The following is a 13891-nucleotide window of genomic DNA, read 5'->3' as shown; positions in this document are numbered from 1 at the left end:
CAAAAATATAATAAAGAATAGTCAGCATGGATTTCAAAAGGGAAGGTCATGCTTTACCAACCTTATTGAATTCTTTGACGAAGTAACCGAAATGTTAGTCAAGGGTAATGCAGTAGATATGTAATATATTTGGATTTTCAAAAGGCCTTCATAGTAGACTCATGACTAAGGTCAAAGCATGTGGAGTCAGGGGACAAGTAGCAGAATGGATAGCAAGCTGGCTACAAAACAGAAAACAGAGAGTAGAGATTAAAGGAAGTTACTTCAACTAGCAAAAGGTGGGAAGTGGTGTTCCACAGGGATTGGTGCTGGGAACACTGTTGTTCACCATTTACATAAACGATTTGGACTTGGGAATCAGAAGTACAATTTCAAAATTAGCAGATGACACCAAATTGGGGGTACAGTTAATTCTGAGGAGGACTGGGACATAATATAAGAAGACATTAATAAACTTGCAGAATGGGCACGTAATTGGCTAATGAAATTCAATATAGATAAATGTGAGGTACTACATTTTGGTAGGAAGAATAAGGGGGCCACATACTGCTTGGATAATAAGAGTGTAAATAGGGCAGAGGAGCAAAGGGATCTGGGGGTACGGATACGCAAATCACTAAAAGTAGTGACGCAGGTTAATAAGGCCATAAAAAAAGCAAACCAAGCACTGGGGTTCATTTCTAGAGGGATAAAACTGAAAAGCAGAGAAGTTATGTTAAACCTGTATAGAACCATAGAACCTTGGTTAGACCACGCTTGGAGTACTGTGAACAGTTCTGGACTCCATATTACAAAAAGGATATAGAGGCTCTGGAGAGGGTGCAAAAAAGATTTACTAGGATGATACCAGAACTGAGAGGTTATACCTATCAGGAAAGATTGTGCAGGCTGGGTCTCTTTTCTCTAGAAAAGAGAAGACTGAGGGGTGACCTAATAGAGGTCTTTAAGATTATGAAAGGGTTTGAAAGGGTAGACATAGAGAAGATGTTTCCACTTGTGGGGGAGACCAGAACTAGGGGCCATAAATATAAGATAGTCACTAATAATTCCAATAGGGAATTCAGGAGAAACTTCTTTACCTAGAGAGTGGTAAGAATGTGGAACTCGCTACCACAAGGAGTAGTTGAGGCAACTAACATAGATGCATTTAAGGGGAAGGTAGGTAAACACATGATGGAGAAAGGAACAGAAAGATATGCTGATAGGGTTAGATGAAGTAGGGAGAGAGGAGGCTCTTGTGGAGCATAAACCCCGGCATGGACCTGTTAGCCGAATGGCCTGTTTCTGTGCCGTACATTCTATGTAATTCTATGTAATGTCTTATTAGGATGATTACTGATTACAGAAGGGTGGGGTTTCTGTTGCAGTATTCAATAAAAACAAGTCTCGGATAGTTCAATAGTATCCATAGGTATAATTCACTTCCAGTGACGGAATTAAAGCTGTATTTTCTTAGTTAATGTAAATAACCTGGAATACCAGGTTGTCCACAATTCTTTGAATGGGTTACATCTTAAATGATGGATCATTATGAGTATTATGCGACAGAAGGATTGTTTTAACTTGCTAAAGCATGATATAATACTTAGCACCTCCATGATCATGCATTAGATCCCAGCTAAGCACAGATTCATTAAAATGCCAAGCATATGATCACTTTTCCGATATATTCAGTTGGCTGCTATTTGAGAGGTATAACTGCTACATTGGCAGACACCACCACTTGTTAGTCATATGGCAGAGATCTCCTACTTGCATCTGAGTAGAAAGTTGTAAATACCTTCAACTGATAAACCTGAGATTTGTATAACTAAAGTATGGTTGGTGCTGTGGTATTTTTGCCACAAGCATCAACGTGTGAATAAATATATGCATAGCTGATATATTTCAGTTAGCCGAAATTTTGATGCCAGGCACTATAAATATTCACAAGATTTTTTTTTGTACATGTAAAATCCTTCAGATTGTAGGCTCATGTACAAACTTTTAATTGGTTCAGTATAGGCTCACAGCTCAGTGGAAAAACAACCAAATATTTGGAAATAAATCAGCTCCCCATCTGATTTATTTTTCGCCATAGAAACACTCAACTATCCCTCAACTACTATGAGAGACATTTTCCAATCCCTTTCAGACACCACAAATGTTCCTTTATTACAACCCAAAATACAGAAAGAAAGAGACAAGTCATAACTTACTTCCATAATGACTTCTGGAAAACTGCCATTTTCATCATGACCACCTTGTTGTGTTTGTCTTTATAAACACTGATTATTTACAGGAACAGTTTTTGATTCTTGCAAGTTTCCCAGTGCCAACATGGTTGCTGCTTCATAACAAAAGCTCCCAGTTCCCCCTGTAGTGTCTGGAAGAGTACACTACGTAGTCTCCGCTGCTCCCTTCCCACCCTCCACTTTCCATGTGGCTCGCTCCCTGGGCTTCCTGCTCTGTGATGGGCCGTGCCTGCTGCTCTTGGCTGCCCAATTATGCTTGCGCCCCAATCCAAGAGCAATGCTGCAGGAGATGTAAGTAGTAACAAAAAAAGTACAATTTACTTGAGAAGTGCATGGAATAGCAGAGATTTTCTATCTGATCTCCAGAACGTATTTCTTTGAGGTACTAGATACGAATCTTGAGTTCACTTGCAATCACATTTATTTATGCTTTCTTCAGAAGCAAATAGTTTAATGTTGCTTTCAGTATTAGCATTGGTGCTTGTACAATGCTATTATTCCTCTTTATGTGGGAGCTCAAAATACATATGAAATTACTAACAGAGAACATCTCTCAATGACTTCTCATATCAGCTTCATAGAAAGTAATGGGAACTGCAAATTCAGAATGGGACTCCAGGAAACCAAGCTGTGGATTCTCATGAGAATCTTTCCCCTTTAAGTAATTTCCTAGTTGCTACAATGAAATGCATTTTGTTTAAAGGTCCTCACAGAAATGGGGGAAATAAATCACAATTTTAAAAATTTAAATCTATAATTTTTCTCTTTTTATGGTCTTCTATAGTGTTAAGAAAAAACTATCATAAATTTAGCACTGATCTACACTTTACCTGCTGATCACTGGAATACAATCTATCTCCTTTCTAATATTAATCCCTAGTATTACAAAATATACCATAAAATTTCACTTGAAATTACTTTTGCAGGTAAGCTGTTTTAGTGAGGGCTTTTTAAACACAAACAAGTTAGGGGATGTGCACCTTCACAGTAAAACACATCATTTGTATTTTTTTTAAGTACCTACTGTTTATTAAAGATTTCTGGTGCTAGTCCTTTCCTACTTTCCTATTGGTCTATTTGCTATTGACCTCTTTGGCTTAAGTCATTGTTTTATTAATGTATGGTGTTATACTCTGTGCATTTTAAAAAGGAATCAGTAAAGATACACATCCTGGAATATTCACATTGTCCATTCTATTCTGTTTCCTATTAGGTTAGAACATATCAGAGTTTAGGCAATATCATTGAAATGGTCATGAGCCACAGGCAGAATGGGCTTCTGTGCAGTTATTATTCCATACTGTATACAGATTGGAAAATCACTTAGCGTACAATCTAATCGTCAAGAAAAATAATCAAAATGCCGTGCAGCTGTTGTTGAAACATCCCCCAAGAAGTGGGGGAAGGGAATTATCTGTTGTGGGCCTCATGACATTCATCCTACAACCTCAGGAACTGGATTCTCTCAATTTTTTTTTGTTAAATTAAGACATAATTAAGTGAATTTCAATATTTGTTAAAAGGCTGTGAACATAATTGCAAATAAAATTTTTGGTTTAAATCATAATCTGTGAATTAGGCAATGGTTTCCAAGATTTTCTCAGAAAAGGTCAACTATTTCAACAAGGGAATAACTTTACTTGTTTGTTTTGGTGCATTCATTTTCTTATTTTGTTGCATAGTACGAATGTAAATGTCTAACTTGATTGAAGTTTAATTTGTTGGGGAGGTTGGGGAATTGATTGGCACTGGGTGGGTCAGTTTTAATAGCAGTCCCTTCACTCACTGTTGCTATTGCATTGATATGCTGGAAGCTAAACTTATCATTAGCAAAATTTAGATGTACAAACAACCGTTGGAACATCGTCTTAGGCGAGATGGATGAAAAAACTGCAAATGAAAAAAATTCTGGAGCTAAAACTAAAGTTTGTTTATACAAAGAATGTCAAAGGTTCCTTGCCTAGGAATCTCTTATGAAAAAAATTTCCTTGGAGCAAAGGCAGAGTGGCCTTCAAAGGCTATTAGCATGTACATTAAATATTCATGTTTAAAGACAGGAGGGTTGAATTCCATACGTAGATTTCACTGGATTTATTAGAAGTGGAGAATCACAAATTGAGACGCTTCTGAAATGTTACCTAGTGCACATTAGTAACTGCCAATGTGGAGTACGAAACATGTTACAAGTAAAAATGAACAACCCAGGAATCCAACTTTTTATTTGTTTATTTCCATTTTTAATTATCTTTCACTACTGTTAACCTCACTGCTATACTATAGCTCTCTGGAGTATATGATGGTCTGGACTGTAGTCTTTCTCCATTCCTGCCGTCACTGTTCTGTATCACCAATGCAAGATATGCTCTGGTGGAGGGATAGGTCTCGAACGATATGTCCTCCTTCAAAGATTGATATCAGCCAGTTGTTGAGGCTATTATTCTCTCAAAACAAATTCCTTTTCACTACCCAAAGATAAAGTGCTCCATGGTGGTGGATCTTTCCAGAATGGTTCAGCTGAGAATAGACAGAGCTGATCCATATACGGTAGCCAGAGTTTGAGATGCAGTGGAGGATAGAATTGAAGTTGATCCTTTAAATGGGAATTCAGTGCTCACTCTTTGGCGTCACTGTGTGCCAATTTTTCTAAAACTTTGAATCTTTTTTTCTACTCAGTCACTTAAAGATTTAATTTTTTTTTTCTTTTTCTCTCCCATTTTTCATTTTCTCTCTCTCCCCTCTTCTCCCCTCATTGTTACCCTCCTTCCTTAATGGAATGTAAAATTAACAAAAACTGTTACAGCTGTATGAAAAAATGTTGGAAACCACTGAATTCAAAATTGTGCCTGAAATTCTTAGAAGAGCAATCTGCGTAGGGAAGCATGGAAGTACAACAATATTTTTTTTTAAAAATTGACTTGAATTTTCTAGTGCCTCAATGAATTTATCTAGCAAGTAGCTGAGCTATACATATGAGGAAAGTCCCAGGTTCAATGCCCTGTTTGTGCCATGTTATTGTCATAGGGGTCGACGACACCTTCACTTTCCCCTATGAAATTGGCACATGGATATTCTGTGTTATGTTTCTGTAGCTGCCTTATTACCTTTTCAGTAAATCAGCACCTCTGTGTTTGCGTTTTTTTCTGTCTCTCACTCTCATTGTCTCTCTGTTGCTCTCACACACACACACACAATTGGGCATTGGAGTCTGCTGGATGTGCTTAAAAAGAACATTTGTTTGCCGTAGAAATTGATTCATTGAGGTGAAGCCAACACCACAGACATGGAATGAACAGACTATTAGAAATTAGGCATTTTCTCAGCGAACTAAAAGCAAACAGACATTAAATAACATTCTCCTTGAAGTTTCTGCAATGTTTTCTTCATGGCTAGAAATACAAAATACAATCCTCTGAGAAAAATGAATATAAACTATAAAACAAAGCTTTCGAAGCTTAACAGGGAGACAAATTAAATACTGCAGGCTTACCTACAGATATCAATTACGCAGAATGTTCCATCAGACTAGAGGGAAGATTACTATACTGAAGACAAAAAAATTAAATAACTTATCTTTCCTTCTTCAACGAACATCTCTGTAAAGTACTTAGTATTACCAATATAACATTTCTAACATCAGGATTTTTTTAATCTCGAACTCCACTCGTCACTTGAATAATGGTATACCCTGCCAAGATTTCCTTCATTTAAATTATTTTTTCTGCTGTTATTTGTTTTATGTGCTCTCAAAGGTGCACATAAATAAAAGATTTAACTGTCCCAACCATTGAGAACACATTACAAAAGAAACAACAATGGCAACATTTCAAGTGCAAAGTTTCACTTGTCACATTACTTGATCTTGCCTATTACAGTAGAGATGCTACAATTGGAATCAACTACCCTAAATTAGTGAATGAAAATTGTCCGGGATTCGTGCTGCTGATTTCTATCCAGCAACCCTTGCCAAGTCAAGTGCTCATGCATGAACAATGACTACTTGTGTGAGGTTATAAGAGAGCGATTGATGTCTATTGAACCATACCACAGTCAACAAAATCATTGAAGGGGAAAGGGGAGAAAATTGCTGGAGAGAAGAAAAGAAAATTGGTTTGGCAGCAGCTTCGAGCAAATCCTTGATGTGCTAACAACAGCAGTAACAACAACTTGCATCTATATGGCATCTTGAATGTAGAAAAACGCCCCAAGGTACTTCAGAGGCCTGAGGAAAATATAAATAGACGCTTAACTGAAGAAGGAGAGGTTAAGAAGGGGCTTGGTCAATGAGATGGTTTTTAATGACGACCATAAAGGAGGAGTGGGAGGTGGAGAGGTGGACTGGTTTAGGAGGAGAATTCAAGAGAGTGTTTTAAGGAGAGTCCCAAATGGCCGGCATCAGCAGGGCAAGCAATGGTAGCAAACCACAAGGCCTGTGCTTTAATTCCCCTAACTGCAGAGGAAGGCAGAGAATCAGAGTTATAAATAAAAGGAGATTTATGAAAAATTGGAAGGGAATGGGAGAATGAAAACAAAGATAGAAAAGCAACAACAAATGCAATGAGAAAAGAAAACAGGTGCAATGTATGGTCAAAATCCTGAAGTAATATTTTTCCTGTATACACATGGAGAGAAAATACCGAGAGAACTGTGGAATCTATTTTCTTATCTACATACAACCATGACTGCATTGTGAAAACATAGGGAAGCATAGTATACATGGAAACTTTGAATACAACTATGGGATGATGTGAGTTTTTAGGTCTATGATTGTAACTGCAGTATATTGTTTAAAGAAGATTCACAATGAGGAGCTGTAGGATATAAAGTTTATGTCTAGATGTTTCTGACACTGTCATAATTATTATCTTATGTTGTCTCGGGGCAAAACAACAGCTTAACCACACGACTTAAGATAAAACAATTTACAAGTCTAGGTGTTCTGTAAAGTATACACTTTACTTCAGTAAGCACCTATTTGATAATCACAGTAAAATTTTACCCCAATAAAAGAGTTCTCGCATGAATACTTTGTTCGCTCTGCCGACGTTCCCAACTCATGCTGAGATGTAGTTGTGCAGGTGCCAACTACACTCTATCATTACCATTCTTCTTGAGTAAACCTGGATGACAGACGATTGAGTCATGGGGGCATCGCAGTCCAGGCCAATTCTGTTCTCACCTGTCATTTACACGTGTATTTGCCAGAAAGGGTAACTGGATAGCGATTAGGAGTGAGAATCTTGACTTAGTTTCTCCTCCCTACTCCAAAGATACTGAGGCTAGTTGCCATGCCAACCAAGATCAACCAAGTCAGCACTGACCGGGGATTGAGCCTGGAACTTGCAGTATGTATGGATCAGTTACACACTCAGCTGATATAAATACATGAACTCTGTGACATAGGGAAAGCTTTACTGAAGTGTGTTAGTATGATAAAAGTTACTACACTTTTACCAAAACAAAATAATTTCTTTACATACAGGGTTTATCTAGAAAATAAGTGTGTTATTGTATTCAATTGAAGACTTTGCTTATACCATTGAGGAAAATGCAGTTAAACTGGTTTATAGATATAATGAAGGTAGAAGGCAAGGAAGTAATTTTATTTAACTTCGATCGATGGTTCAATCAAATCAAGTATCAGTTTGCTTGAGGGAGTGGGCATTGATCTGTAATATGACTCCGGATTTGTACAAGTGTCCAAAAAAAATTAAACCAGCACCAGGTGGGTTATTTGTTATGTTTTCTCAATATTGGTGCTAGCAACAGTAAACATCTACAGAATGTAGCTAACAGACAACTGAAAGCATTTCATTCTACTATCTTATATGAAGCTACTGTTCAACATGTTGCATTCCCACAGCTGTTGCATAAGCTTAAATATCTGACTGCACGGCATTGCAGTTTCTTGGGTATTAAATGTGTTTGTAATCAGTCATTAAAAGTACCGTCATGGAACTGGTCTACTGAGAGCCAGTGGTGGATCTGGAGCAGCTGGATTTAATCCACCCACATGGATTTCCAAATTAAGAATAGAATAAGGAACTTGGATGCAATGTAAACAAGACAAAAAAGAGAAAGGATTTTTGATACACGACCAATACATTTATAATTAAGCTTTCAGGAGGCTAACATAGAAACAACTAGCAGCACCATATGATGGATTAATTAAAAAATTAAATGTAAGAAGCTGAAGAGAATTTTTAAAAAATTAATTCTTGGGATATGGGCATCGCTAGCAATACTGGTGGGTGGGAAGCGACTGGGGCGGCAACAACTTACAACAAGTTTTCACACATCAGCTGCATTTCTTTACATTTGTACTCGGAAGATGATTCTTCACATAAGCATTGGCAAGATTTGGAAGGACTGTAGCATTATTGAAGTTTGGAGGAAAATTCTGAATAAAAGTTCTGAATTTAAATGTTTATTTAAGGAAAGCCTTAGGGTAACACTAAGTACTGTTGCAGAGGTATTTGTTAACAAAGTAAAGACATAAATTACTTTAACCTTAAGCATTTTATATGTCTTGATGTCACTGTGAAAACAAACACGCTAAACAGATGGACAGTAAAGGTGAAGAAGTGTTTCCCCATATTACATGCAGAGATTTATTTATATAAATGTGGTAATCGAGGAGAATATTTAATTATCTACCTGCAGTTGTTAAGGAACATACGATTCATTTACTTTCCAGAACCAGTCAAAAGGCACTTGCTGCACTTCTCTTAGAAACATTTTTCAAATTCTTTCATTGGTGGTGTCTATTCTACTTCCACACCCTAACACAACTTCTTGCAACAACATAACATCTGACTTGCTATAAGGAATAACACAAGATAGCTACAAGTGTGTATACGTGTGTGTATGGGAGATAATATCGATTAGAAAAAAGGGAGGAAAACCAATTAAATTAATTCAGTTATTTTTTAAAAATCCTTTTGGATGCCATCTTGGACTTTTACTAACATGAGAAACATAAGGTATATGATGTAAGAAAGATGCAAAAATAACATTTGCAACAAGATGATTAAATTTTTCTAATCAGTTGCATTTTCTGTGTTTAAAATGTGTTAGCAGGCTTCACAGAGCCACCCTTGTCAGCGGAAGAGACTCCAATAAGAAGCTGGCTACCACTTCCAGCATGTATCTGTGCCTAAAACTCCCAGAAATATTCTTTTATGATCGACAACAAGACTGGCTTGCTATAGAAACTTGCACCCTAAACACATGGGACAGTCTGCCAATTTGATATTGTAGATAAAGACTAATTTTGAAAACAATTAAAAGTTTGTATGATTTTTATTCAATAGATTGTCTATTTTACTTCTAACCATCAAGGAAACGTAGAAGGAATTGTAAGAAAAAATGTAAAATAGGAGCTATAACCTGGTTCATGTACTTTAAAAAAGAGAAATCTGTCGTTGCCTGGAGCCTGAAATTTGCAAGCACTTTCCACAGTGCAGTTAAACTCTGATTTGCCTCACCTTGTTTCTACTTAACAGCAGTTAGACTTTGTGGCATTAAAGTTACACAGCTCCATCTTAACAGCAAAATAATTTGTTGCGCATTGTATGATAGAATGCTCCTGTCTTTTTAAAAAAACATCATATTTTACTGCGAGCAACAGCACAAGAGATCCACTAGTGTATATTGGTATTGTTAACATGTTTAGTTTCTCAATAGTACTAAGGTTATTAATGCCATAGCTAGTTTTTTTTTGGGTTTTGTCTTGCCATCACAATACATGATGAAATTTGTTGTGCTTGCCAAAATTTATGTTCTAGTGCTTGACGTTCTTTGAAATTTTTCCATGCCAATTGCTAATTAGATCTGTTGTGTTTGCGTGTAGCAGGATGAAGATGAGGAAGTCACGGAGTTGGAAGAGGCAACAGAGGATGAAGAAGATACAGCTGAACAAGAAAGACGGAGACAAGCCCGTACAGCCGCACTGGCTCGACTGCGGGTGACAGCACAAAGACTTCTTGAAGCAATAGGGAAAGTTGTGGCCATTGTATTTTTGGCTTTAGCTGGTAAGTTTTTAACAATCACTATTTTTGTCACAAATTGTTCGAACCATTTCATTTTGAAAGTGTGCTGTTTGGCATCTTGGCACAGAATCAGTTATGGCATGTCAATCTACTTGCCATTGTGCATGATTAGCTTTACCAATTTTGGGCCAGGTTGCTAGGCCAGGCATTTCACCACAGAAGTAATTTAATACCTGCTCTCCAGTCCTGTATATTTCTCTGATCTTCAGAGAGATTGTGCAAGTGTTTTAAACTGTTGAGGTTTAAAGTATACATGCATGTTCCATCAGCTAAAAGAAAGTGACGTAGAGGTTATTAACTACTAAGTGGGGACAGGGGAATAAAGCTTAAGAAAAATGTTGAAGGTAAACAACATAAAAACAAATGTATTGCTTATTTATATTGGTTAATGTATTAGATGTAATACTGATCCAGTATTGCTTTTCTTCTTGCAGGAATTACAGTTCCATGTGCTTTTTCTGGTGTTTATTATCTGCTTTTCATTGGAATTAGCACGTGGTGGGCCTGTCACTTTCCAATAAGCCATGTTGGATTTAATACAATCTGTGTTATGGTTGCATTTTACACTGCAGGCCATGTTATCTGTCTATATATCTACCAGACTGCATTTATCCAGGAAATATTCCCCCCCGATGGGCTCTGGTCCAGGTAGGGAAATGTATTTACTGAAAGATATATATGTTCACTACATGCACTATGTGGGCAAAATCAATCCAAATCTATTTAAGATCTATTTACAATGGTGGGCCATTTACAAAAAAAGAAAATACCTTAACACCACAGTGATGATATCCATTTTTCATGTCTTGTGTTCAGTGCAGCTCTGGGATGCTCCTATTACCAGGTTTTGTTGTACGAGGGAAATGAACATTTAACGTACTTTGCAACAGGAATTTCCCCTGGTGCATAAAAGGAAATGGAAATGTATTTAGGTTATGCCTTCAATCTTAAGAGTAGTTTCTAGTACTGGCAACATTCCAGAATTAGGCTTTAATTTAGTTGAGATTGTGTACAGTCCGGTTCAGCCTGAGACAATGGCCGGAGAGGAGGAAGGAGTCAGTGGCAACGATATGGAGTTTGTAGTGACCAAAGATGATAGCTTTAGTTTTCCCGATGTTTGAGAAGTGTGTGACAGCACAATATGACAGTGTAGAGGGGTCCAGAAGGGTGATGGCAAGATAAAGCTGAGTGCGATCAGCATACATGTGGAAGCTGAATGATGTAGTCAAGCGCCAGCATGTAAATGAGGAAGAGGAGGAGCAGCCAAGGTAACAATGCAGTGCCAGGGAGAAAAGCCATCGGTAGAGATGCTCTGCCTACGATTGGATAGATATGAGAGGAACCAAGCAACTGCAGCCCCACTGAGCTGAGGAGAGGCATTGGAGAATGTTGAGGAGGGATAATGGGCTCGCTCACGGTTACAGAGAACATCGTCCGTGATTTGGGTTAGGGCAGTTTCAGTGATTTGGAAGGGCAGCAACCTGATTGGAGAGATTCAAACAGGGAATTGCAGGAGAGATGGGCGTGGTTCTAGGAGGTGACAACACGTTGAAGGACTTTGGAGAGCAAAGAGAAGTTGGAGAGAGGGCGAGGGTGGGCTTTTTGAGGAGGGGAATGATGACAGAAGTTTTGAAAGGGAGGGATACAGTGCCTGAGGAGCAAGAGCCATTTACCATGTCAGGTAGCATGGGGGCCAGGAGGTTGGGTGGTCAGCAGTTTATAGAGGAGCAAGAAGTGGCTCTTATGAATTATATGAGCTTGAAGAAGGCATGAGGTGAGATGGCAGAGAGACAGAGAGAGAGGGTTCAGGGCTAGGGGATTGGAGGCTTGGGGAAACTTGCCTTGGTGAGGAAGGGGGGAAGATGTAGAGACAGCTGACTAGATGACCTGTGTCTTGGACACACTGAAATATATAAGTTCCTCACATTTCTTGCTAGAAGCAACAGTGGAGGTCGCTGGGGAGAGGGGTTTGCGGCTTTTTAGGCCAACCAGTCCATGTTGGCATTTACTCTCCATGCAAGCAAATAATCCTGATCACATTAACCCGTCCCATATTCCATCATCCCCTAAATTTACCTTGTTTTCTGTTCCAAATCTCTTACATTTAAACTTGTCTCTATGGCTCCTCATTTTAGACTCCTAAACTACTGGAAACAATTTGCTGTTATCTACCCATCCCGTCCTTTCATAATGTTAAACACTGCCATTTTACACATATAAACTCAAAAAACCCACCCTCGACCTCTCTCCAACTTTTCTTTGCTCTCCGAAGTCCTTCAACGTGTTGTCACCTCCCAGACTGTTTCCAGTAGTTTTTGCTGCACTTCTGGTGAAGTTACAGTGGCGCAACGGCAGAAAGACTGAGGAAATTCAGGGCCTAAATGTATCTTAAACCTAATTGGCAAATTTTCTAGCTTGACCTCAATTCTCAATTTACAGTTAATTTATTTTTAATCTTGGGTATGAGACACATCACTTATGTGTCAGGTGTTAATGTAAAAGTAAATGATATTATTAAGCTGCAACATTTCATCATCAACTATTTTTTCAGGATGTTGGCAGATCATCTGCATTTTGTTTTTGGAAGATGCAGCTGCTGAGAGATCCTAGACAAATGTTTGTTTTTTTTCTCAACTCAATTTAAGAATAAACTATCAGTTACACAGATGAAAGATACTGTTTGTAACTTTTAAAGACACGCTATAAAATTCCCTCAGTATAACCATTTAAAGATGCTTTTTGTCTGGTTTCCAAAGACTGTCTCCTAGAAGTGCATCTGAACATCTGTCACTCTTTGGCCTTTTAAGTTTCCTGGAGCTGGTTTCTTTAAGCAATTGTTGGTAAGATTTGATGCAGCAATTTTGCATTTAGGTTAGCAAACTTGAAATGTTCTTTAGCATCCTCCAGTTGGTTATCTGACCTCATCTGCCAAAAGCAGTCCTTTGAAAAGACAAGTGTAACTTTTAAAAATTCACAGCTCTTCTATAGAAATTGCTTCTCCAATGAATTAAAGTTGTAGAACCTTGCCTAAGAATGTTCCATAGAGGAGCCCAATTTCTTCATGTAAAATAGAGGATTGATCTCCATTGCCAACGAATTATATTCCAGGATAATAGGGAAGCTAAAAATATGTGGACAGATTTTGAATTCTAAACTGTTTGAATACCCATGGTTATTGGGGGCTGCCCTGTTTACAAGGCATCCAGCAATTGAAAATGGCAGGGAAACAACGGCCACCCCTTGGATGCCCAAAGCCCATCTGATATGATTTTCAGGCTGGCCTGTAAATGGGCGTTCAGCACTCCCGCAAAAAAAGGCTGGTTTGCATATGCAAATCAGGGTTCGACAGCTGTTTACAATTTTTAAGTACAAATGGACCGAGCATGCACTGCTTTTTGTAGCACAGAATGATGATGCATTTTTGATTAAAGGTAAAAAGGAAGAATGATATTAATGTTCTTAATAAGAACTAGCTTCTGTATAATCTGGATTTTTGTGTTTATGTCAGTTACTTTGGATGCAATGATAGAAGATGGTTTAACATAAGGACAGAATGCATCATAATTTTTTTTACATAAAATGCTTCAGCTTTAAAAGGAGTTATTCATT

General features: G+C 37.9%; 1 protein-coding gene across 4 annotated transcripts in view; it reads left to right on the top strand.

The window, feature by feature from the left end:
- piezo1 (piezo type mechanosensitive ion channel component 1 (Er blood group)) overlaps positions 1-13891 on the top strand; it is a 334545-nt gene that overhangs the window by 175219 nt on the left and 145435 nt on the right. For 3 of the 4 annotated variants that reach the window (XM_067998050.1, XM_067998048.1, XM_067998046.1), the window contains exons 6-7: positions 10084-10264; positions 10717-10930. In XM_067998050.1, coding sequence (XP_067854151.1) covers positions 10084-10264; positions 10717-10930 — 395 coding nt within the window. The remainder of the gene's footprint in view (positions 1-10083; positions 10265-10716; positions 10931-13891) is intronic. The other variant, XM_067998049.1, reaches the window with a different exon arrangement.

The sequence above is a fragment of the Heptranchias perlo genome, chromosome 16 (assembly GCF_035084215.1).
Source record: "Heptranchias perlo isolate sHepPer1 chromosome 16, sHepPer1.hap1, whole genome shotgun sequence".
Lineage (NCBI taxonomy): Eukaryota > Metazoa > Chordata > Chondrichthyes > Hexanchiformes > Hexanchidae > Heptranchias > Heptranchias perlo.
Note: the sequence above shows the minus strand (reverse complement) of the source record. Positions and strands in the feature narration are given on the sequence as shown.